Raw genomic sequence first — 25,828 nt, 5'->3', positions numbered from 1 at the left:
GATGTTATTACCATCTGTGTTCTACAGAACATAAAATCAAGATGTGGAACAAATTTGATTTTCTGGAAGCAGACACTGAGATAAATTAGGGATTAGCACCTGTGAAAATAAGAGGGCAGAAGCAAGACTGGGCAGAGGAAGAAGTTAAACTGATATAGGCCTGCCATAACCTTGGCTGACAACCAGCACCTCTGGATCAAGTATGGCCCATCAACATCGCATGGGAGGCTGAAATGGCCAGCCTTTTATGCATTTTCCCTGCTCCATCACTAGATGTAGGCTGTCCTGGAAAAACATGACCTTGGACAGTGTGAGTCTCAACCGGGCAGTCCCTAAAGAAGTTTATACCTGGAAGCTGTCTACTGACTGCATTCCCCACAGCTAAGAAAAATGTCTTTGAAGGGGTACCCACGTGGTACATCTCTGTGTCTACTATAGACTCTAAGAATCTAGGAAATTTATGAAAGGTTCTATAGCTAATAAGTGGCAAAGATTTGGTACCAAGTCTTTTGTGACTCAAAAGTCCATGTATCCCACAAATTCATACTTGGTTTCCAAGTATCCATTCAGATCAGCTAACAGAATCACTTTGGGAGATTTCTTTAAAATCGGGGTATGTGGCCTCAATCCTGTGAGATTCTCATCCAATGGATGTAGATGGGATCTGGGAATTCCACCCACTATATGAAAAATGCCCAGACTGATTCTAAAGTACAGGCATATTTGGAAACCAATGCTATCAAGAATATTGATGAGGAGAGGACAACAAGCAGAAGAATGGAAAAAGTTTTAAATGCTGTACTACTTTTGTGGTAGTGTTGGAAAAATGAATAAGGTTTTACACGGGACTAAAACATGCTCTGGTCTCTAGCTTAGAGACCCCTCTTCCGGGTTCTCCTTGCCCTGTTTGCCGCACGTGAAAACCCCCCACAGATATGGAAGCTGATAACTACAAATTACCATTCCCACTTGCATTTGGTGCTCAGATCTTTGGAGAAATGATCTCCTCTGAGCCCGCCGGTGTTAAATAAATCTCCAATCCACCAAAATCTCTGAGTGTCACTTGGTTTTTCTGCCAGCGTTCCAGCCTGGTTCTGTAACAGTAGAAGCTATGCAGTGTTTTTCAGGGTGCTAAAATTTTTAAATTTTTTTAATGTTTATTTATTTTTGAGAGAGACAGAATGTGAGCAGGAGAGGGGCAGAGAGAGAGAGGGAGACACAGAATACGATGTCAGTGCTAAGACCTCTCTAGGGTCTGGCGTCTGTTTTGTGATTCCTGTTTTTCTGACCCCACCCCTGGGGTAAAAATCTTGGAGAAAGTACAGCTGCTTCATGATTTAAGAAAGCAACTGAATCTGTAAGTGAACTGAAGAATTTGCCCTCTATGTACCTCCTAAGAAGTTTGCAAAATGAATTTTATTTAGTATTTTATTTTAGAGAGAGAGAGAGCATGGGAGAGGGACAGAAGAAAGAGAGAGAGAATCTTAAGCAGGCTCCATGTTCAGTGCAGAGCCCAATGCGGGATCCAATCCTATGACCCTGGGATCATGACCTGAGCTGAAATCAAGACTCAGATGCTCAACTGACTGAGCCACCCAAGTGCCACTGTTTGCAAAATGAATTTTAAGAAACCAAATTCTACTTTGATTTTTGTCTTTCACAATAAAATTGGAGATAGACGCATATTTTTAAAATTGTTTCTAAAATACAATACAATTCCATTTTAAAATGTACTAAATTCTTTAAATTTTCACATTTAAGTAAAAAGTTTTTTTTTTTATGTATTTATTTATTTGGAGAGAGAGAGTGTGTGTGAGGGAGAGGCAGAGAGAAAGGGAGAGAGAGAATCCCAAGCAGTCTTTGCACTGTCAGTGCAGAGCCCGATGCAGGGCTTGAACTCACGAACCATCAGATCATGACCTGAGCTGAAACCAAGGGTCGAACACTTAACTGACTGAATGACCCAAGCACCTCCAAGTTAGGGCACCTGGGTTGTTTTAAATCAAAAATTACATAGTTATAACGAGGGGAGGGTCAGGATAGAAACGTAAATACTAGATGAGGTAGAGATGTAAAGCAAAATTGACTTGTAGCTGAGCTAACAAACTTTGAAGCTAGGCTTCTTTCCATTCTTCTTCACTAGAAGGAAGACAGGAGTGAGATTTTGAGGGAGAGTTCTGTCTACAGCGGGTAGGACCGCAGCAGTGGAGGAGTAAAGGGCAAGTCATGCTGATGGAAGTAACAAAATAGATATCTTAAAAAATACACTAGATGTTGCCTAACATCTTTTCCAAATTTTATCTAGTCAACTTGGGCTTTTTTAATATGGAAAAACGTTTTTAAAATAGTGGATCATAAAGGATTTATGCTGAGATAAACAAAGCATATATGACTTCTCTCTCATTTGGGACAATATTCTGAGATCTTTGGCTTATGGTTTATGGCTTTTCACTTCGGGGACCATTTCAAAGACATAATGAGCCTTGCCTCAGCTGTCACCGAAAGTTTGCATTCCACCTTGAGCACCGGAAAAAAAGTTTATAAATGCTGCATAAATATTTCACAGGATGTTTACTTAGTAAGTAATGGATGCTCTAAGACGACAGGTACAGTTGCTGTATGTTAAACTGTGGTGGTTGAAATGCATGAATGTTTCAGTTCCCACACTAAAGACAGATATGAGGAGATTACAGTACTCATTCACTGAGCTCTTTAAAATGAGGAACAGTGGCGCCTGGGTGGTGCAGTCGGTTAAGCGTCCGACTTCAGCCAGGTCACGATCTCGCGGTCCGTGAGTTCGAGCCCCGCGTCAGGCTCTGGGCTGATGGCTCAGAGCCTGGAGCCTGTTTCCGATTCTGTGTCTTCTTCTCTCTCTCTGCCCCTCCCCCGTTCATGCTCTGTCTCTCTCTGTCCCAAAAATAAATAAACGTTGAAAAAAAAAAATTAAAAAAAAATAAAAATAAATAAAATAAAATGAGGAACAATGGCTCATTCATCTTGGTTTCTCCAACCATCACACAATATCTATTTAAATTAATATAACTATTTTTTTAACTTGTTTAAAACCATTGAAGTTTGGTCTTGTTAGAAAATCACCAGCCTCTGGGAGAAAGACTTACAAGGTCAATTTCTGCCAATGACCAGAGATGCCACAAGTCTCAGTTTCTCATTTGGAATATCAAATGGGTGAATTTAATTAGCTTCTATAATTAGAAGCACAGCTAACTTGGAGAAAACAGTCCTACCTCCACCCTGAGCTATCTGATCTTAAACTTTTCCATTTCTTCCTCTTATTTCTATTCTGTTTAATCCAGACAATAACCACATGAAGAATGTTGAAAATGGAAGTTTCCTTTAATTGATATTCAAGATGTCATTTAGCTCGGAACTTTATTATTTAGAGAGAACATGTAGCTAATATTAACGATGGTCTTGTTCCATTGATATCTAACTACAGATTAAAGACACTTGCCCTTCCCTCATCTGTTGAGGAAGTGCTTCCTGTCACTCATATTCTCCATAACCTCAGATAAATCACTGGTGTAATGACAATAAGCATTCTCATCTTGCCATGACATGATGTTTGGGAAGAAAAATCTAAGACCTTTTACATAAAAGAAGTTTCATAATCTAAAGCTATGAAATGGGAAAAGGCATACTTACCATAGGTACTTTTTACCATGAATTCCCTGAACTTAATGTGATTGAAATCTCAACCTAAAGATTGCAACACTATAGACTTCTTTAAAGTTTGATTTTTCATGTCACTGAACATGAGAAAACCTCAGTGTGGAGCAAAAAGGGTGGTAAGCGGAAGGAGAAGTTAAGGACTGAGCTGCTTTGCAGATCATAGCGTTTGAAAGTGAGAAGCCGATTTGACAAGAAGCAAAAACCACACAATAGAGTACCACGTAATCTTTCTGCTCACTTTGTTTTACAAATTTATTCAAGCTCTTCCTACTATCTTCTGCTGCCTCCTTGCTCTTCTGTATCTCACAGATGTCACTGAGGTAGGTAACGTGGTCCAAGCCTGAGGAATTCAAGGAAAGAAGAGAAGTCTACTGGACTTTTTCCATCCCTGATATGCACAGGAAATGAAGAGATCACCTGGCATGCTTGGAATTGAGAAAATGTCCTGGGTGCTCTTCCTAATCCCACATCTGGGCATCTGGAGTATCAACGGTAAGGCACTTACTTAAATAATGTCTTGTTTTATTTCCCAGAGGGTGTTGGAGGGAATAATTTTGCTTGCCGATGTTAGCAGGATGTATTATTTATGTCAAGTGGATAATGGTAGATGAAACCGTAGAGTGAGGTTTGCTCAGTGAGCACATTTTAGAACATAAACTAAGTAACATCGTTTTCAAGTCATGGCATGGCTGATTTTCTTAAAAACATGTTCTGATGGGGGGCACTTGGGCAGGTCAGTTGGTTGAGTGTCCGACTCTTAATTTCGGCTCAGGTCATGATCTCACAGTTCATGGGATTGAATCCCGCATTGGGATCTGTGCTGACAGTGTGGAGCCTGCTTGGGATTCTCTCTCTCTCCCTCTCTCTGCCCCTCCCCCACTCACACACCCTCTCTCTCTCTCTCTCTCTCTCTCTCTCTCTCTCAAATAAAACTAAAAAAAAAAAAAACATGTTCTGATAGTAAGGACAGAGAATTGGACGGATGTTTAAATAAAGTACAAATTTATCACTATTTCTGGCAAAAATGCTCTGGATAACTGAGGTTATATCTGACTCTGGTTACTCTTGAATAGTGTCACTAAATAAAGTTGTATTATTTGCTTCAGTGGGGTGTGCACCTGGAGAATACTGAAAGAGAAAATGCTCAGAAATCTAGGATTGGAGCATTCTGTCATTGCTTCTATTAGGCTGAAAGAGGATGGTTCCTACTTGGGTGTCATATGATATAGAAAACAGCTTGGGTTCTGCATAGATGGTGTTCTTCTGCAAAGATTTTATGCAGGCAAAAAAGCAATTTCTTCCTCTGGTGAGTTCCTTTGCTCCCTTACACGGATATAGGAGCCCATATATTGGAAAGGCTATAAATAGCTAGCAGGTGTTTCTGATGTTCGCAGGTCTGATTGCAAATATCCTGCCTTGTTATCTCTGCAAATACACATACTCATATTAGTTTGTGTGCTGTGGTTTTAAATCAGAAAATATGGTCGCTGAAATCCTATAGAACGTCATCTTAAATTTTGGAACAGTGTGGTTTGGAATTTGTCTTCATGATGCAAGGATGGCTCACAACCAGGTGCAAAGTAAGAATTCCCATTCACCTAAACATTTTCATGTGTGCAAATATTTGGTATTACGTTGATGGGGTGCTTAGATGGCTGGCTGGGTTTTTCACTTTCCATCAGATGCCTAAAATCCCAGTTACAACTGGAGTCAAATATTAAACAGAATTCTGGGGTGCCTGTATGGCTCAGTCAGTTAAGCATCTGACTTTGGCTCAGGTCATCATCTCACATTTCGTGGGTTCGAGCCCTGCATCGGGCTCTGTGCTGACAGCTCAGAGCCTGGAGCCTGCCTTGGATTCTGTCTCCCTCTCTCTCTGACCTTCCCCTACTCATGCTCTGTCTCTCTCTCTCTGTCTCTCTCTGTCTCTCTCTCTCTCTCTCTCTCTCTCTCTCTCAAAAATAAACATTAAAAAACAGAATTCATACCAATTTGAAGAACACATAAACTATCTTGTGTGAAATGGAGTAAAAGAATTTTCAGTGCTATTTCACCCTGGAGGTGGGGTACAACTTTTATTCCTTTCCCAATATGCTTATAAAACCATACATGGGTGTTAAGCCCGAGTTTGTTTACTGGCTCTGCCCATTGCTGTGTGACCTTGGTTAAGTTTCTTCTTCTCTCTTATTCTTCATTTCCTCATTTGTAAGATAGAGATAACAATTGTACCTAAATTATGGGCCTATTGTGAAGACTATAAATGCAATAATATGGGTGAAGTGCCAGGTATAAAAAGTGCACATAATAAAAGCTGACAAATGTTAACGGTGTTTTTGCTAAGCAAAACCAAGCAAACCTCCCAAAAATTCAGTTAAATGGGAAATAAGCATTAACATTATCATTTAAAATAGTTGAGCTTTTAAAGCTAAACAAAATGAAAAAATGAAATATGTTGCACAATATGTTTAGTCCCAACTATAGTGGATCGAGTTATTTGGAAAATTAAACAGAAAGCATCAGATAAAGTGCCAGCCAGGTATGTTATAAAGCAGTTGATAGATTGCAACATGACTTGCATTACATTTAAGATACAGGTTGAGATAAATGTTTGGTGAAATTTGTTCCTCCAGACAGAGCTGAAGGCTCTGTTCCTTAAAACCACATTCATGTTAACCTACATATCTTGGGGGTTTCCTATGTTATACTTAACTACTGAATTCTTTACACTGGCAGAGTTTCAAAAGGCTTAAAAATAATTTTTATAGATTTCTTTCCATCCACTTAAAAGCAATGTGAGATCTGTGTGCCTCTTCCTAGGAATTAATCTGTGTCTGTAATAAGGTTGGAAAAATGTTATGTTCTCTACAAACTTCTTGTTTAAAATTGTTCCTTAAAATTATGCTTGCTTGCTTTTTGTATTTCTCAAAAAAGTCAGAGGGAACTCTGCCTCTTGGTATCTGGGTATGACTTCTGTCCTGATGAAAGTAATAAAGGTGTCAGCACCTTCCCTTCATGCACAGATGGGCAGATTATACCAAAAAGAACTAGGCTGCAGGTGAAGACGCATCACCATGGAGCAGGTCCAGCTACAAGGCTTTGGACCAAGGATTCTGTCTTCAAGCAGGCAGGAGTACTGCAATTAATATGTGGGTATTTCTTAGCACTATATATGGTCTGAAATGAAGACAGTAGTAAATCTTTGCTGCTTACTGTGATTTAAAAAAAAATTTCTAGTCTAGTACCAGTGGACACTTATAGTTCCACTGGGAACGCAGTAGTTAGGGCCACTCTCCACTTGGCTCCTGCCTGTGTCCTTTCTCCTTCGTTGTGATAGTTCAGTACGGCCCATGGATCCGTACCCCACATCCCACACAGGGTATGCCGCTCCACCACAAACTGGCCATGTCCTGTGTCTGGGCAGAAACAGGGAAGAAGGTGTCCCGTGCCTGTCTATCATTTTTTAAGTTTCTGTTTTGTAACACGGCGTCTTTTTCAGACTTACTTCTATGGATCTAGCTATCTGTTCCTATTGAAATGTGTACATGGTATGCTAGAGATAGAACTCCATCTTCTGCCAAGTGCCTGTGCTTTGTTATTATCAAAATGTCTGCCACAAAATATGATTACTTTTTACGTAAATGTCTAGGAATATATTCTGCAGCTAAAGGACTTTGTGGATTAAGGCGTGAAAAGATGAACTCCTGTGCTGATAAGAGCCTTGAGTAGACTTTCCTAACACTGATAATTCTTTAATTAATAGTTCCTTTATCTGTTCCACTATCAAAATTTTCTCTATTGTCGTACTGAAGACAAATGCTGGTTATCTTGCTTCACTGGGGCTTTCCTACTTAATTTTCCTTATTTGTAAGTTTTATCTTAAGAGTTCAGAATTGTTGGGGCTCCTGGGTGGATCAGTTGGTTGAGAATCCAACTTCAGCTGAGGTCATGAGCTCGATGTTCATGAGTTAGAGCCCTGCATAAGCCTTGCTGCTGTGAGTTCAGAGTCCACTTGGGATCCTCTGTCCCCCTCTCTCTCTGTGCCCCCGTCCCCCACCCACTGCCATTCACACACTCTCTCTCAAAAGTAAATTAAAAAAAAAAAAAAGAGTTCAAAATTATTGAACGCAAAATGTTCACAGACATTCATAATCAGGCCCAAAACTTAAGTCAGTCTTTCCCTATGTTTCTTGGAAAGGTAGTGGCAGAATGGTTAGGATCAGGGACTTTAGAGCCAGACCATCTGGATTACTGTCCCATCTCTGCCATTTCCTGGTCCTGTAACTATAATCTTTCTGGTTCTGTTTCCCCATCTAAGTGATGGGACAATATTGACACTGATCCAATATAGGGATTTTGTGAGTATTAAGTGAATTAATTCTGTAAAACACTTAGAACATATTAATTTTAACCTTTATATCTTGAGGATTTCCCATGACTTACTTGATGCATCACTAAGTGTTGTGTAAATTCAGCTAATAATGTTGTTTGTTTTTTTCCTTTAGTTCAAAATTTAATTAGCTTGATAATTCCCTTAAAGTAGTATTGGGAGACCATCTCTCATTTGGGGTTGAGAAAAGTTGCCTATAAATTCCATATCATCGTCTAAGATCATCCACAGTTACCAATAAATAACAATAAGAGTTTGGTAGTCATGTGACTTGAGTTACATTGTGTCAGCAACCTGTTCTGTCATATGTAATTTGCATCACTTTTGTAATATTCCTCACTCCCTTACTTCCAAATAAGCTCAATATTATCCACCTATCCTCTCATGGTTATAGGCTCTGATTTACATGCTTATCTCTGTGGAAGAAATTATTGTGTGCGTGTGTCTTTTTGTACACCTGCAGGGCTATCATTTTCATATGCTCAGAATCTAAACATGTATAATTTGAGGTTCACTTTGAACAGAGTCCATGAGAATGTTGGAGGGGTCATCTGGGTCAGTCATAGGGAAACCTCAGGTTTAGCTGGTGTAGCTAACTTCTCCTTTTCTCCTTCCTGTTAGCCATATTTATGTTGTGAGATCAACCTGGAACTCACATATGTTACAAATAGCTCATTGTCCAGAAGTGGCTATAAGGCAGGCTGGGGTATTTAGGTTCTAGCTGAGTGGTCATGGCCCTATTTCATTTTCTTCAACCATATTAAAGGAAGATAATTAATGTTGGGGGACAATTGGCAGTTTCTGCTCACATGGATATTGTTAAGTATCTTCTTCGGTTTTGAAAAAGCCAGTGAATCTCATTGTGATCTCTGTGGTAGGGTGCATTAGGAAGGTGAGGAAGTACCTGGCAAAGAAGTCAAGATGGACGTTCCCTGGGTCTTTGGAGTAACACATAACCCACACTTACTCTGAGCTCACAAGTAACTACATTATCACTGAAGGCAATATATAGAAATACTTTTGCTGGTTTCTGATACAATGACGAAGCTCTCTTTGATACTACTGGACATGGCTTCTAAGGTATGCTCTAGGCTTTTTCTGCACTGATTTTCTTCCAGAAGGCACTGTGATCAAGGTGGAGGGCCTAGCATTTCTGAAGGAAAGGGCCCATCTATATAGCAGGCAGTCAAAGTCTTCCAGAACTATTCTTTAAATTGTCAGTATGAGTCATTGTTCTTTACAGCCCATTAAACTGGCTAAAAACATTTGCTACTCCATTGAGAAGATTGCAGAATTGGCCAACGAACTGCACTAGATACTCATTCTTGTCAAATAGAGTGGGCAGGACTCTGCAGAAATGGAACACACACGAATCCTTTGGCTGGAGAGACAGTCCGTGACAAAGAGACATTTATCACTTGGTAGAGACATAATGGAGAAGTACTGAGAGAAATCTTAGAAAAATATCCAAAGTCAAAGGTAGTTTTACTTCCCACTTTTGGCCAAGGCTGGCTTTGCTGGTTAGTATAATCCAGTAGGAGTTCATCTCTCACACAAAAGGACATTTTCCTATGGGATACACTGCCTTTTCTATGTCTATTATATCTGTTTGCCCAATGTATATACCAGTCATTATGCATCGCTGCTGATCCTTGAACACAGTTGGGAATAACTGCTCAGAGCAGAGGCGCTTAGGGCAGGCCTTCTGGTTTCTATCTTGTCTCTGCCACCCGTAGGCTTTGCTCAACTGCTGTGTCCCTTCCCTAAACAAATAATAATACCTGGTACTTATTGTTGTTTATTACAAACCAAGCACAGTGCTAAGAACTCTTCCTGTGTGTTCTCATTTCCTTCCACAACTATCCTGGCAGGTAAGGGCTCATGCTGTGGAGTTAGCCAGGCCTAGACTCAATCCTGGTCCTGGCTCTGCCTCCCACCAGCTGGTTGTCTTAAGAAAGTGGCTTAGCTTCTCTAATACTTGGTTTCTCCCACTTAAATATAAAGATACTAATTTTAAGGATCAAATGAAACGATATATGCATGGTACCTAAAAGTGAATAGCACATAATAAGAATTCAAAAATATTAGCTATATCCCTATCTTCCTCCCATCTGGAGGATGAGTCTGCAGCACCTTGATAACGCAAGGTGCCATGTGCTTGTGCGCAAGCAGCAATGAATGTGAAGCAGTGATTCTGGAGGTGGCTTCCACTATCCGGGTGCTGTCTGACCTGATGATCACTAAAGCTCTCTGTGGGTCCTGTCCTCTCAGGGAGAGGGAATGACACAGGTGCTTTGTAAGTTTTGCTAACTTACAAAGCTATGGCAAATACTAAAATGACTATTTTAAGACAAAACAATTTTAGAATTATCCCAGACTGGATAAAACCAAGAGATATATGGCATAAAGTCTCAAATTGCTCAATAAAACTAGGTTGAAGAGACAGACTTCAAATTTTCCTTCAAATAGTCATATCGCACAATGAGAAATTCTAGGCCTAGAAGAAATTGCCTCAAAGTGTGCTGAATAAATACCACATGAAAGCAAACTTAAAGAATGTTTTCACATACCAGTATAACAAAAATTTTCAAGAGGAAATAGTAGGGGCATCTGGGTGGCTCAATTGGGTAAGCGTCCAACTTCAGCTCAGGTCATGATCTCGCAGTCTGTGAGTTCAAGGCCCGCTTTGGGCTCTGTGCTAATAGCTCAGAGCATGGAGCCTGTTTCAGATTCTGTGTCTCCCTCTCTCTTGGCCCCTCCCCCACTCATGCTCTGTCTCTCTCTGTCTCTCAAAAATGAATAAATGTTAAAAAATGAAAAAAGAATAAAAATAAAGAGGAAACAATAATGGAGATGATTGTGAAAATTCAATTTTCTCATTTCTTTTGTTTTTTTAAGCAAAGGGAATAAATATGGATTTGTACTATGCATACTCTTGTTGTGAAGTTAATTCCTTAATTCTTTCCAGTTCCCTTTTTGCTATAGAAACTTTATATTATATGAGTTTCTTCCTCTCTCTCTCTCTCTCTCTCTCTCTCTCTCTGTATGTGTGCATGTTTGCATGTGTGTGTTTGGACAGGGAACAGATGCCTATCCCCATCTGAAGATCAGTATCACACAATAATCACAGAGAAGAAGAAAAATCTGAACTACTATTTCATACTACTTCTATGTCTTTGATCTCTATTACATTGTTGTTTGTCAGGTAGATATATGTGAGTGAGTAGCTTTCATCTTGTGGTAGGGACTGAGGCTCGGTCAGTTTTCATTGTACCCCTGAGATCATGTCACAAGGTTTTGCTTAGATTACCGATGTTCTCTTTACAATAGGAGCTCTGTTTTAACATTGCACGCATACAATACATTTCCCAGGTATTCCTAGAACTTCTGGGGATACCTGACATATGTAGTGGGTGTGTTTACCAGAGAGTTAAAGTAATAAGTATAATCAACACTACGTGATACAACATTAAAACAGTGGCATCTGTATGAGGTGGAACTTCATCTCATGTCACCACATTTGTGATTTTCCGAGGCTATGCCAGCCAGCTAGCTTATGATGAGAACTATGCCACGTGGGCTTTCTGATGCTGTTCATGGGATTCCTTAAGGTGTCCAGGTGGATGTCCTTCAGAATCTTTGATGTGTGATCACATGGCTGCTGTTGCTGTGCATGAATTGGCCTTGACTTTGTTCATTCCGCTGCCTCAGGGGGCCCCTAAGCCCATACCAATTTATAAGGGAAGAAGCCCTTGTTTCCCTTCCCTGGTGGTCATCAGACCTCCCCTGCCATCCATCACACAGGCCCTCGAAAGTAAGGCAAGTTGTACCACCATGACCCTCTGAAGGCTTGTTTTCCTCTTAAGTCTGAAGACTTTTCTCCTTTTGTAGCTCCCACCCCCGCCCTGTGTCCGAAGTTTTTGTTTTTTCGTGTTTGTCTATCACAATATCTTCTGACAGAAACGAAAATCCTGCTTCGTGACACAGAAAATTATTGATGTATTATACCTTTCATAACCATTGTAGTTTTCAAAAATTATTTGCGCTTTTATGTTTAACTCTGTCTTATCTCAAATTAAGGCAGCCTGCATTTGTTACAGTCATTCATTTCTTTCAGTACATGTAACCATTTTGAACCTTCCATATGTAAGAATTTTTCTATGGAGAAAGAGTGAATCGTAGTTGGGATTTTCCTCATGGTGATACTTATAATCAAGGTACATGGTCTTTAAAAAAAGAAATAATTACTTCACATAAAATTCATAATCACAAAACTCTGTTGTTTTTTTTTTTTTTAAGAGCTAACATATTTATCTACCCTCCCTGGCTCCTGATGGTATTCATACCTGCAAATACACTTGCTCAGCTGGAAGGTACTGGCCCGTGTAGTTGTTTGTGGCTGGCACACCTTTCTGATTGGCTGGATCCAGGTATCTAAATGACCACAGAGTATCACTTGCTAAGTACTTTGAATATCACCCCTGAGTGGACATAAATCAGGCCTTCCCACACTGTATACTTGTAAGGTCTAATTTTTCTTTAGTGGTTATAACTTAACCACTGTAGGGTATATTGAGATGCATATATTCTTCACCTCAGTGCCTTGTAGGCCACCTTTGTAAGAACTCAGAGGTGTCTACTCTGCACCCTTAGTGCATAGAAAGCATTAGTCAGAGTTGTGAACAGGAAATTTTTCTCTTCCTGAGCTCTCTTTGTTCAGTCTCGGGCTACATCATGCCTTCTTCCTTTCATACGTTTTCTAAGGCCACCTCCTCCTGCAGAGACAGGTAGTAGCTCATCAAGAAAGTTGTGGCCCTGATAGAAAGACAGATGCACACACACATTTAATTATAAAAGAATGCTGCCTGTCACACAGAACAGCCTGAGACGTTCGTGGAGTAGGGGGATGTCAAGTGGGCTTGGGTGACTGGAGGATGGGGGTGCAGTGAGTTCGCATAAGGAAGCAGGGGCCAAATTTCATTTGATGAAGTCTGGACATTTCTTACAGGTGTTGAAGAGTCTCTGGAGGGTTTTAGACACAAATCTTACAACTGGATTTTACTTTCAAGAATACAAACTGTGGGGCACCTGGGTGGTTCAGTCAGTTAAGCGACCGATTCTTGGTTTCATGATCACAGTTTGTGGGTTTGAACCCAACATCAGGCTCTGTGCTCACACTGCAGACCTGCTTGGACTTCTCTCTCACTCCCTCTCTCTGCTCTCCCCCACCCATCTTAAGTAAATAAATAAACTTAAAAAAAAAAAAAAGAATGCAAACTGTGACAATGATGTGGAAAATAAATGGGGTGGGGGAGGGGAACAAGGCCAAGTTTGGACTGTAGGAGACTAGTTGGTGGGCTATGACAATCAATCCACATGAAACAAAATAAAACCCAAATTAAGACAGTGTCATGGAAACAAATTTGAAAGATATTTCGGATGCTGAATCAACTTAACCTTATGACTGATGGAATGGGGCAGGAAGGAGGAAAGAACCAAGAGGGCTCCCAGGTTCAGACCATGTCATAGGTAGGTGAAGGTATCATGCTGTGATAATAGAAGGTGGGCTAGCTTTGCCCCAGGGTGGGTTTGAGGCTGGAGGGGATTCAACCTCCTCCTTGAAGCCTTTCATGACTGACCTGGCCAGAAGTCTCCCTCCTTGGAAATTTGAAAGCTCTGAGGGATTGTATCTTGTGTAGGATAACAAAAAAAAAAAAAAAAAAAAAAAAAAAAAAGATCTGAAGGGAAAATTGAAGAGCAATGGAAGTCTCTTTGCATTACTTTTGCACTAGAAACTGTCAGGTTACTAAGTAGTCATAGACAGGGGTTTGCCCACACCCCTGGGTGTGGGCATTAAGGGGACATTATCTGTACAGAATTTAAAAACAAATAAAGGTACTTCTAATTATCACCATATACCAGTAATTCTGAACAATATGAGTGATAAAATATTCTTCCCCCTCATAATATCTTTGGTCTAAATTCTGAATAATTACTCTAAATAATATGTATGTAAATTTCAAATTAGCACATTTTTAGGACTTCCCTTTTGATAAACATTGCATTCTACATGAAAGCTAACTCAAAGAACTTCCTCATGATGGAGTTGGCTCTGGACGCCTACAAATTCGTGTGTTCGTTTCATGAGTAAATTTATAACATTCAAAATCGCTGGAGCTTGCTCTAAGCAGCTTGTGTCTCTGATCCCTGTGACACTACATATTCCTTCATTTCCAGAGTAGATTTTAAATAAACAACAATACCACTGTGATTATGAAACCAAAGAAACAGAATGTGAGCCATTTCATTGCTTTCATCCTACCCAACCACTTTGAATATTTATTTATTTAAAATCTAGAACAGTGAGGGGAGCCTGGATGGCTCAGTCGGTTGAATGTCTCACTCTTGATTTTGGCTCAGGTCATGATCCCAGTTTGGGATCTGATTTTGGCTCAGGTCATGGGATTGGGCCCCGGGTTGGGCTTCTCTTTTTCCTTCTTTCTCTTCCCCTGCCCCACTCATGTTCTCTTTCTTTCTTAAAATTAATTAATTAATTAATTAAATCTAAAACAATGAGTTCCAACTGTGCAGTGTAATTTGTTTCCAAGTATGAACTTTAGTTTCAAAGTTTAAGACTTCATGTTTTATTATTATCTATACAACTTCAATGTATTCTTCTCCTCCAAGTGTTGTTATACTTATTTTAAAAAAGTTTTGAGTGTTTATTTTTGAGACACGTAGAGAAACAGAGCACCAGTGGGGAAAAGGCAAAGAGGGAGACACAGAATCCAAAGCAGGCTCCAGGCTCCAGGCTCCAGGCTCCAAGCTGTCAGCACAGAGCCTGACACGGGGCTCAAACCCATGAACCAGGAGACCATGACCTGAACCAAAGTTGGTTGCTTAACTGACTGAGCCCCCCAGACGCCCCCTTCAAGTGTTGTTTTAAACTTAAAGAATGAATCAAAATAAAACTTCACATTCAGGGTACAATTGAGTAATTGCCTAAATTGTATCTTTTGTAGAATTTTAGTTTTAATAAAATTCATTTGTTAGTCACTGGAAAATTACTTATATAAACTATATCAGACTGTATCAAAGTTCACACTGTTTATTAAATAAATTTAATTATTTTAAATTTAATTTAATAAAATTATTAAATAAATAGCTGTGCATTTTTTCTTTTTTGTATTCTAATATTTTAAAAGTATTTTTTAATTTGCATGATTTTATATATGAAGTGGAATGAATATTTATTTTTTGGCCATTTTATGGTTTGTTTCATTTCATGATTTCCGAATACATTTTTCCATATAGAGGAAGAGATAATGCACTCTCAGGGGCACCTGGGTGGCTCAGTCAGTTAAGTGTCCGACTTCGGCTCAGGTCATGATCTCACAGTTTGTGAGTCTGAGCCCCTCATCGGACTCTGTGCTGGCAGCTCAGAACCTGGAGCCTGCTCAGATTCTGTGTTCTCCCCCCCCACCCCCCGGCCCTCCCCTGCTCATGCTCTCTCTCTCTCTCTCTCTCTCTCTCCTTCAAAAATAAATTAAAACATTAAAAAAATTTTTTTAAATGATGCACTCTGGGCATCAAATATGCTAGGTATACCCTGGTCATGGAATATGCATGCTGTGCTAAACAGTCATGGTTTTCATAAGGATTTTTTAAATGTAAGTCTTCCTAAACCTACAGTTACTTAAAAAGAGATACTTCATCACAGGAAACACTGAGGATGGTAGAAATTTCATTCTTTTACTGCATATGTTTATTTGAATTATTTTTAGCGTTGAAAATTCCCTATGCATTAGTATGAATGTTTGAGAATAACAGCAGGAACAATTAATGTTAGCTGATACATCCCAAACAAAAACAACTGCAATCTTCACCTCTCTTTAGAAAATAATTGTTTCACAAGACAAACCCCTTGGGTACAGCTTTTGATTTCCTAAATGCCATGAAATAGCTATTCATAATTCAGGACAAGCAGCAAAGTGTCCACGTGCCTGTCCGATGGAGACTTGCAATGGTGCCATTTAGCTCTGTGCAGTATTGCTGTGCTACAAACATCCGCTTGAGTCTCAGGGAAGTGTTAATACTTTCTTTGTACGAAAAGTGAATATTCTTGATGACTTTTAGTGCCTGTTGGCAAGGCTTCATTTGTCTATTCATTCCTCCATTCAAGAAAAATCCCTGTGCCAGTCAATGTGACAGTCACTGATCCTTGCCCTGCTGATAAGAGTATGCAGGAACCACCGTGATGTTTCTGTAATCCCATTAGGAGAGTCAGTGACGTGGTTGGGACCATCAGCTGGCTCTCCTTGCCTACCCTGCTCTGTGCACTCCCCTCAACCACATAACCACACAGGTTGGGACTAGAAGGGATATTCACTTGTGCTACTAGCATTGGGTGAGAGCTGATGGCTAAATGGAAAGGTAACGTACTGTAGTAAAAAGAGAGACTTAGAGCTGGTTTTATCACATCGGTCACACACTGAGGGAGATGAAGTTGTGTATGTGTTTGTGTAGGAGAGGATGGTGGGTAAGAATTTTCCTATTTTCATCCTGTTTTACAGAGATTGAGGACCAGAGAGACTGGGTGGCTATCTCACCATCACACAATGTGTTAGTATTTGAACAACCATGTTTGAATAAATATTCCAATTTTTAGCTATTTACATGACTTTTATAAATATCCCAAAAGAATCAGGCTCTGTATTTTCTCATGGTGAATAAGCAAACTTTTAGTGTGTTCTTCCTAACGCTATTGCATTTATTCTGAAACAACCAGTGGTTTCCATGTCACTATTTGAGAAAAGCATGATCGAAATGAGTTTCGATTCCTTGAATTTGCCATGAGATTTCTGGCTTCTCTGCCTTTGCCCTTCCGTGTGCTCAGTCTTAAAATACCTCCCCTGTCCCATTCACTGCTGATTATCAAAGGGCTATTCATTCACTAAGGTTCAGCTCAAAGTATGTAACCTTTCCGTCAAGCCTTATCCCAATAGTCCCAGCTGAAGTTAAGCCTCTGTACACACAAGCGAAGTTACACCTCTTTATAGTGTTATTTCATTCTCTCGTTTGTCAAACATCTTTATTTCCCATTAGAAGGCAAGCCCCTTGAAGGAAGACACCTTGCCTTATTTATTTCTCTACCCCCTAACAACTAACGTAAAAGGACACACAAGCTCTCTCTGAGCCCTTCTTTCAACTCAGATCAATTTGAAGATTAAAAAAATGGAAGATAGTAAATTTATTCTGGGAAAGTGGCATTGTTAGTTAACCTTGTCTCATCAATTAAATGCTAAGCTTCTTGAGGGCAGGAGGAGTCTTTGTCTAAAACTACCTTATTGTTTTCCACAATGTTGGCACCAAGTCCTAGGCTCCATACACTATGACTGATTTATCCAAGTGCATGAAAAGGGAAGTGAGGAGGTTGAGATAATCTATTAACTTTAGGGGGGATGGAGTTCTGGAAATGTGAGTTTCACTTGGCTTTTCAGATTCTGGCCTCTTTGCTTTTTTTGTCGTAAGTCTAACCACATCCAGGTGTTATATTGTTAGGCACTTCCTTTTGGTAGATTATCTTACCCTTTCTCTTCAAGTTTTTGAAAACTTCATGCTCATAACTTGGCTTTTAGTTTGCTTTCATTTTGATCTTGAATTTTTGGAAGCAACTGAATTAGTAAGCCTTAAAGTGAACTTGTTTGAGGTGTCAGTACATTTATAAATATATAATAAATACTACAAGTTTCTAAATGTTCTCTGCAGGGCCCTTCTCTCAATCTGGTTCCTGGAAACTCAACCAAGTGTCTGAACAGAGGTTGACAAGATGTGAGCAGAAATTACAGTGAGAGGTTTTTTTGGAGGTTAGGAAATAACTAAAAATGAGAATATTTATGCTGGCAAAGGTGTCGAAATAAAGTGGAGCAGTAAGATAAGTAAAGCAGCATGTGCAATGCAGGGCCAAAAGCTGTCTCCCACTTCAACATTGGAGTAGCCCTTAGCCTGCTTTGTCTTTAAAAGAGAATTTAGGTTGGGGCCCCTGGGTGGCTCAGTCAGTGAAGCGTTAGACTTCGGCTCAGGTCACAACCTCATGGTTTGTGAGTTCAAGCCCCGCGTTGGGCTCTGTGCTGACAGTTCTGAGCCTGGAGCCTGCTTCAGATTCTGTGTCTCATTCTCTCTCTGCCCCTCCCCCACTTGTGCTCTGTCTCTCTCTGTCTCTCAAAAATAAATAAATGTAAAAAAAATTTTTTTTAAGAGAGTTTAGGCTATCATCTTGGTTATGCTTATGTCATTTTAACTTGTGAGACAGTACATCTATTCAGAATGGTGCTTGAAGATGAGTGAAATAAATTAGGCAGATGTATTGTATGTATTGCTGAGAGAATAGTTCAAAACAGGGAAAGACGCTCAAGATAAAAACTACCAGGATGTAGGAAAAGGAACTTAAAGAAAAAACACTCTCAAGACCTTAGCTCTAATGGAAAAATAGAAAGGTATGGACCTCTACAGAGTTCTTAACTAAAAGGAGTCTGGCCTATTTTAGTTATTTTGATTTGCCAACACAGAGAGTCAGTTCAGTAGTGGAATATTCTATGATTTATATACACTCATCATGTAACTGATGCTAAAAATATTAAGTGGTTGTCATAAACTGGTGCCATTTCTCTTGCTCACGTGCATGAGTCTTCAGAGGGACAATATAATCCAACAATTATCAGAGAATGAATATATATGTTCTAAGTAACTGACATTTGTCCCTTTGGAGGCCAAAACATTTTTTGAAGTGACTATTTCTGATGAAATTCTTTTGAATAAAATGGGTTGAATTCTTTGCTTCAAAAAAATGGATATATTAAACCTAATTGAAAGTTTTGCTGTGGATTCAATCTTCTCATTATGAGCATAGTTATTACTCTGTTATACAACACAATCATTCCCTCTGGCTAATTAGGAAATGATCATGAAGTTATGAGGATTATGCATCAAGTGGGAGGAGTTTGGGATCTTGCCATATTTATTTTGCTTGCTTAGAGAACATTTCTTCATCATGTATCTTGGTTCTAAGTTGCGTCCTAGATATTGAGGTTACAAGGTAAATGCTTTCATGACAGGTTAAAGGTAGTAGAACTTGCTCAATAATGTTGATAATTTAAGAAATTATTTTTCTTGGGGCGCCTGGGTGGCTCAGTGGGTTAAACATTCGTTCAACTCTTGTTTTTTGCTCAGGTCATGACTCATGGTTTGGGAATTCAAGCCCTCTATTCAAGTCCTGCTTGGGATTCTCTGTCTCCTTCTCTCCCTCTGCCCCTCCCCTCTCACTCTCTATCTCTCTCAAAAAATAAACTTTAAAAAATAATAAAAATAAATTATTTCTCTTGGCTTTATATTTTATGTACAATTGACGATTACTAACAGAAGGTTTGTAGAAGATAACAGAAAACCTGTTTCCAAGAAAAAACTCTCCCACCAAAACAAAGGGTGGCAATTTCCTGTATGCAGACCAAAAGAGGTACATTGTGTTCCTCCTCCCACTTTGGAAGACAAAACATTCAGGTTATGTCAGAACATCCTATCTTTCAACAATTATCTTGAGCTGCATGTGTCCTACATAGAAAAAGGCATGGAAAAAATTACAAGGCAGTACTAAAGCCTTTGAGAAACAAGTAAAGAAAATTTCTAATGCCAGGTACTATAGGGAAATAGTTGTTATCAAAAGTTCCTCTCTCCCACTTATTAGAATATATCAGAGCTAGTAATAGAAAATGTGGTTACTCCTCAAGACACAATAACAGAGTAATGGTTAATGAATTATAGAATAATGGACTCTAGTATGAGTTTGAGTCGTGATTCCCCTAATTATTAGCGTATAACACTAGGCAAATTTCACCACATCAATTTCCTTATCTGTAAAATAGGTTTCATAATAATATATATTTTATTGTGAAGATGAAATGAGTTAAGATATTTGATGTGTTTTGAACAGCCCTTGGAATATAATAAAATAATTGAACAGAAATTGTTATTATTTGCTACTATTGAAGTAGCTACCAGATAATAAAATAAAATATTTTATAATAATAGCCAACTTGACAATAAATTATATTTAATAAAATAAAAAAATAAAAAAGAATATGGTAAGTGCAAAATATAATAATAAAAATATCAGTAATAGTTAAAATTTTTTTTAATGTTTATTTATTTTTGAGAGAGAGAGACAGATTGCGAGCAGGGGAAGGGCAGAGAGGGAGGGAGACACAGAATCCGAAGCAGGCTCCAGGCTGTGAGCTGTCAGCATAGAACCCAACGCGGGGCTCGAACTCACGGACCGTGAGATCATGACCTGAGCCAAAGTCGGACACTTAACCAACTGAGCCACCCAGGCACCCCTAAAAATATCAGTAATAGTTAAGAAATTGAGGAAGTTATTGAACAATTGAGGAAAGTTTTTTTCGACAAATACTTATTATGTGTCTACCATGTACCAGACACTTTGTTACTAGGAGTTAATATACTGAGAATGTTATCTGGGAAAATTGTAAGATCATATTTGAGAAATCTTTGGCAGAAACTGTTGAGTCGCAAATATCTGGTCCTTCCGGAGCATATTTGATTTTAATTTTGTTTTCATCTTTCAGGGCAAAGATCATGTAATGAACAACTGTATGTAAAGAGATATTCCACATACACTGTGTCAGCAGGGCATCCATTTAATCTGGAGTGCCCTGTGAAATACTGTACTAAGAGGCCTATTGTGACCTGGTGCAAGCTCAAAGGAAAAAACTGTTTACCTCTTGCATATAAACTTCTGGGATACACAACTTGGAAAGAAGGGGAGAATATTTCAGTTTTTAGTCTTCATTTTAATCACGCGCTGGCTAGTGATTCTGGTTCATACCGCTGTTCTGCGAATTTTACATCTGGAGTTATTGAAAGCCATTCAGTAACCATTAATGTGACAGGTGAGTTCTGCACTCCAGGGCTATCTGATATTTTTTCAACATGTTTCAAGGAAAAGGAGGACCCAGATTCTCAAGGATTATGTTAGACACTGAACTCCTGTAAATGAGAAGGTTGCCACACTCCTCAGATGGTGATCTGTGTGAGCACGTGTGTATGTAATTTTGAGGTGAGTGAGATAAAAAAGAATAGAGAAAAAAATACAATAAAAGTTCTTGTTCTTGCCTTTAGGGGGTATAGCATTTATTTGATAAATCCAAAAGTAGATCACTGAAATATGGAAAAAATTACAAAGTGAATACCAATAGTAGTAGATAGCTGTCTATTCTTTGTCCTCTTTTCCTTCTATTTTTTTGTCCACTTACCAGTCCTTGACTTTTGTTGATAACAAATCCTTGAAGTTACATTTGTGGTGCTCAGACAATTATAAGCTTGTTAATAATTCACAGTTTGCACAGAGAGCAAACAGCACACAAATAAACCTGACTCCCTGATGTGCTTTGAGGACGTTCATAGTTTTAACTGCCTCCCCAGTCCCTCCCAGAGGTCCTCAAATAGGCTCAAATATCAGGAGAACAGGTTGAAGTTAAAAACCTAGAATAAAAAAATGGAAAGCAAAGAGAGAAGTAGAGGAAAAATTTTTTTTAAAAGTTTGATTTACGAAAATCTCACATCATACTCAATGGTAAAAGATTGAAAGCTTTTCCTCTAAGAACAGGAAGAAGACAAGAATGTCTGCTTTTGTCACTTCTATTCAACACTGAACTGGAAGTTCCAGCCAGAGCACTTAGACAAGAAAAAAGAAATAAAAGGCATCCAAATTGAACAAGAAGAAGTGAAACTATCTCTATTCACAGATGATATGATTATATATAGAGAAAATCATTAAAAATCCACAAAAGCTACTAGAGTGAATAGATGAATTCAACAAGGTTGTATGATCAACTAAAAAAGTCAGTGGTATTTCTATACGTTACCAATGAACAATGTGAGAAGGAAATTAATAACAAAAACAATTCTATTTATAATAGCATCAAAAAAGAATAAAATACTTACAAATTAATCTAACCTGGGAGACTTAACACTTGTACACTGAACAAAATATGACTAAAGACTTAAAATTGTTAATGTGGCAATATTTCCCAAAGTGATCTATGGATTCAATCCAATTCCCATCAAAATCCCAACAAACGTTTTTTTTTTCTTTTTTTGCATAGATGAAAAAGCTGATCCTAAAATTCACATAAAGTTGCAACAAATACAAAATAGCTGAAAAAAATCTTGAAAAAGAAGAGCAAAGTTAGAGGACTCACACTCCTTTATTTTAAAATGTACTACAAAACTACAATAATCAAAACAGTGTGGTGCTGACATAGTATAGATATAAAGATCAATAGAATAGAATTGAGAGTCCGTAATAAATCCACACATCCTTGGTCAATTGACTTTTTTTGTTTTTGATAATTTATCATCAAGTTAGCTAACATAGAGTGTATACAGTGTACTCTTGGCTTCGGGAGTAGATTCCTGTGATTCATCACTTATATAAAACACCCAGTGCTCATCCCAAGTGCCCTCCTCAATGCCCATCACCCATTTTCCCTGCCCCCCACCCCTTTCTACCCTCATTTTGTTCTCTGTATTTAAAAGTCTCTTATGGTTTGCCTTCCTCTTTGTTTGTAACTATATATTTTTGTTTCTTTCCCTTCCCATATGGTCTTCTGTTAAGTTTCTCAACTTCCACATATGAATGAAACCATGATATCTGTCTTTCTCTGACTGACTTATTTTACTTAGCATAATACCCTCCAGTTCCATCCAAGTTGTTGCAAATGGCAAGATTTCATTCTTTTTCATTGCCAAGTAGTATTCCATTGTGTATATAAAACACATCTTCTTTATCCATTCATCAGTCAATGGACACTTAGGCTCTTTCCATAATTTGGCTATTGTTGAAAGTGCTGCTATAAACATTGGGGTATATGTGCCCCTATGAATCAGCACTCCTGTATCCTTTGGATAAACTCCTAGTAGTGCCATTTCTGGGTCATAGGGTAATCAATCTTTAATTTTTTGAGGAACCTCCACACTGTTTTCCAGAGTGGCTGCACCAGTTTGCATTACCCAACAGTGCAAGAGGGTTGCCCTTTCTCCACATCTTCACCAACATCTGTTGTTCCCTGAGTTTTTAATTTTAGCCACTCTGACCAATCTGAGGTGGTATCTCATTGTAATTTTTATTTGTATTTCCCTGATTATGAATGATAGTGAGCATCTTTTCATGGGTCTCTTAGCCATTTGGATGTCTTCTTTTGGCCAATTGACTTTTAACAAGACTTCCAAACCCATTCAATGGAAAAATGATAGTTTCTTCAGTAAATAGTGCTGAGGCAATTGGATATACATACACAGAAAAATGAATTTGGACCTCTACCTCATACAACATGTAAAAATAAGTAAAAATGGATCAGATACTTAATATAAGAGCTAAAACAATAGAATCTATGTTTGTATAAAATTTTAATACTATTTTTCCTTAGAGGAAAACATAGGAGTAGATCTTCATGATCTTGAATTTGTCAATATTATTTTGCTACAGCATCAAAAGCATATATACATAAATACATAAATAAATAAATTATACTTCATAAAAATTAAAAACTTTTGTACATCAAAGGACACTATAAAGAGAATGAAAAGACAACATATGGAATGTGAGAAAATATTTGCAAATCATATATCTGATAAGGGACTAGTAACCAGAATATATAAAGAAGTCTTACAACTCAACAACAGATAAGCAACTCAATTAAAATGGGCAAAAGACTGAATAGACATTCCTTCAAAGAAAATATATAAATGGCCAATAAGCACATGAAGAAATGCTCAATGTCATTAGTTATTAGAGGAACGCAAATCAAAATCACAATGAGACACCACTCACACACACTAGGATTACTAGAATTTTTTTTTAATGGAAAATAACAAGTGATAGCAAAGATGTGGACGAATTGAACTCCTTGTACTGTGCTGGTGGGAATGTAAAATGTTGCAGTTGCTTTGGAAAAGGTCTGGCAACCTTTCTTCAAAAGGTTAAACATAGTTTCCACAAGACCCAGCAATATCCAAGTGAAATGAAAGTATATGTCCACATTAAAACTTGTACATGAATTCTTATAGCCATACTATTCACAAAAGTCAAAAAGTCGAAACAATCCAAATGTTTGTCAAACTGACAAAGGAAATGTGTTATATTCATACAGTGGAATATTATTCAGGAAAAAAAGGAATGAAGTACTGATATGTTACAAAACAGTTGAACTTCAAAAACATTGTACTAAGTAAAAGAAGCCAGATATAAAAGATTACATATTATAATCTTGATTCTGTTTGCATGAAATACGAAGAACAGAAAAATCTGTGGAGATAGAAAGTGACTAATGGCTGCCAGAGGCTGGCAGAAAGGGTTAATGGGAGTAACTACTTAATGTATATGGAATTTCCTTTGGGGATGATGAGAATGTTCTGAAACTAGATAGTGCACAATACTAGAGAGTTGTACAACATTACACTAAGTTGTATGTTTTAAAATATTAAAATAATAATATTTATGTTAAATTGACCATGAAGATTACTGCAAAGAGAAATCTCAAAGAGTTCTGGTGCAATAGTAATGTCTGAAATCTAAATGCAGACGTATGCAGTCACTTCCTCTATGGACACCATTCATTTGAATGCATACACTTTGTGTTTGTAAAAATTAATTTATTACTATATATGCACACTTTGGAGTCCATCTTTTAACTCCCTTAAAGTAACCCAATGAAGGAATCCACTTAAATTCCTTAAAAATCTTTTAAGTTATTTTAAGACCTCTGAAAGCAGCCTGGTAAAGGAATGCACAACAATCTAGCGCTGGTTACAACCTCTATCATCAAGCACAGAAGTGTAGAAGGGATTTAAGGCAGAGTTGGAGACCCTGCTTTTGCAAATTTGTTATCAAACTCAATGCTAATTGCCTGTGACTATCCGTGCATTGGCTTATAAACCTCTTTGGAATGGAAGCTGTGTCTTAAACATCTTTGCTTCTCTACAAATAGATGGCACAGTGTGTAGCACATAGTAGGTGTTCAATAAATATTTCTTTATAATTCTTAAATGAATTAAATAACATCATCTATGCAAAGTGAAACAATTGCCTTTAACAACCTGGAGAAGCTTATACTATAGATTATGGAATGAATCCTTTCTGGAGAAAATTGCACATTCACATAATGAGGTAAAATATTGAATTTTTTAAGAAGCAGTACTTTTTTAACTGGCAAAATAAAATGAGAAAAATAAGCAAAACTTGCAAAACATTACTTCCAGGATATTAATGATACTATGAAATAGTAATTCAGTGCTATTAGATTATTTATATAATGTATATTAATATAATGTATAATAAAAGTAAATGCAGTGGCATTGAGTCCACTCTCCTTGGAAGAGGGACTGTCTTGTGTAATTCTGTCTTCTTTTGTGGGAATTAACCCCCTTCTGTGCAAGAGGGAGGAATTCAGCCAAGGTCAGAGGCAACCCAAAAATGACTTATGACATGGCAGTGTCCCAGGGGTATTACTGTGTCTCCTCTGTCCCATTTTGGGGTCATTCCACAGCCACTACAGATGGTTGCACAGTTTGTAAAGTGCATAAAGGTTCCTGTTCTAGGAAAAAGTCGGAGCTGAAATTAGGATCAACAATCTGTCTCCCTTGGGGAGGAAGGGGCCAAAGGGAAGAGAGGCAGCTTCT

At 38.3% G+C, this 25,828-nt stretch overlaps 1 protein-coding gene across 6 annotated transcripts in view; it reads left to right on the top strand.

The window, feature by feature from the left end:
- The first annotated feature begins 3,643 nt into the window (after positions 1 to 3,643).
- BTLA (B and T lymphocyte associated) overlaps positions 3,644 to 25,828 on the top strand; it is a 39,462-nt gene continuing 17,277 nt past the window's right edge. For 2 of the 6 annotated variants that reach the window (XM_040484501.1, XM_040484495.1), the window contains exons 1-2: positions 3,651 to 4,182; positions 20,716 to 21,039. In XM_040484501.1, the coding sequence (XP_040340435.1) occupies positions 4,095 to 4,182; positions 20,716 to 21,039 (412 nt within the window). In that variant the 5' untranslated portion in view covers positions 3,651 to 4,094. Of the gene's footprint in view, positions 4,183 to 20,715; positions 21,040 to 25,828 lie in introns of all 6 variants that reach the window. The other 4 variants (XM_040484496.1, XM_040484500.1, XM_040484498.1 and 1 more) reach the window with 4 other exon arrangements.

The sequence above is a fragment of the Herpailurus yagouaroundi genome, unplaced genomic scaffold (assembly GCF_014898765.1).
Source record: "Herpailurus yagouaroundi ecotype Mexico unplaced genomic scaffold, PumYag 162, whole genome shotgun sequence".
NCBI lineage: Eukaryota > Metazoa > Chordata > Mammalia > Carnivora > Felidae > Herpailurus > Herpailurus yagouaroundi.
The sequence above is the reverse complement of the archived record's forward strand: the minus strand, read 5'-3'. Positions and strand labels throughout refer to the sequence as shown.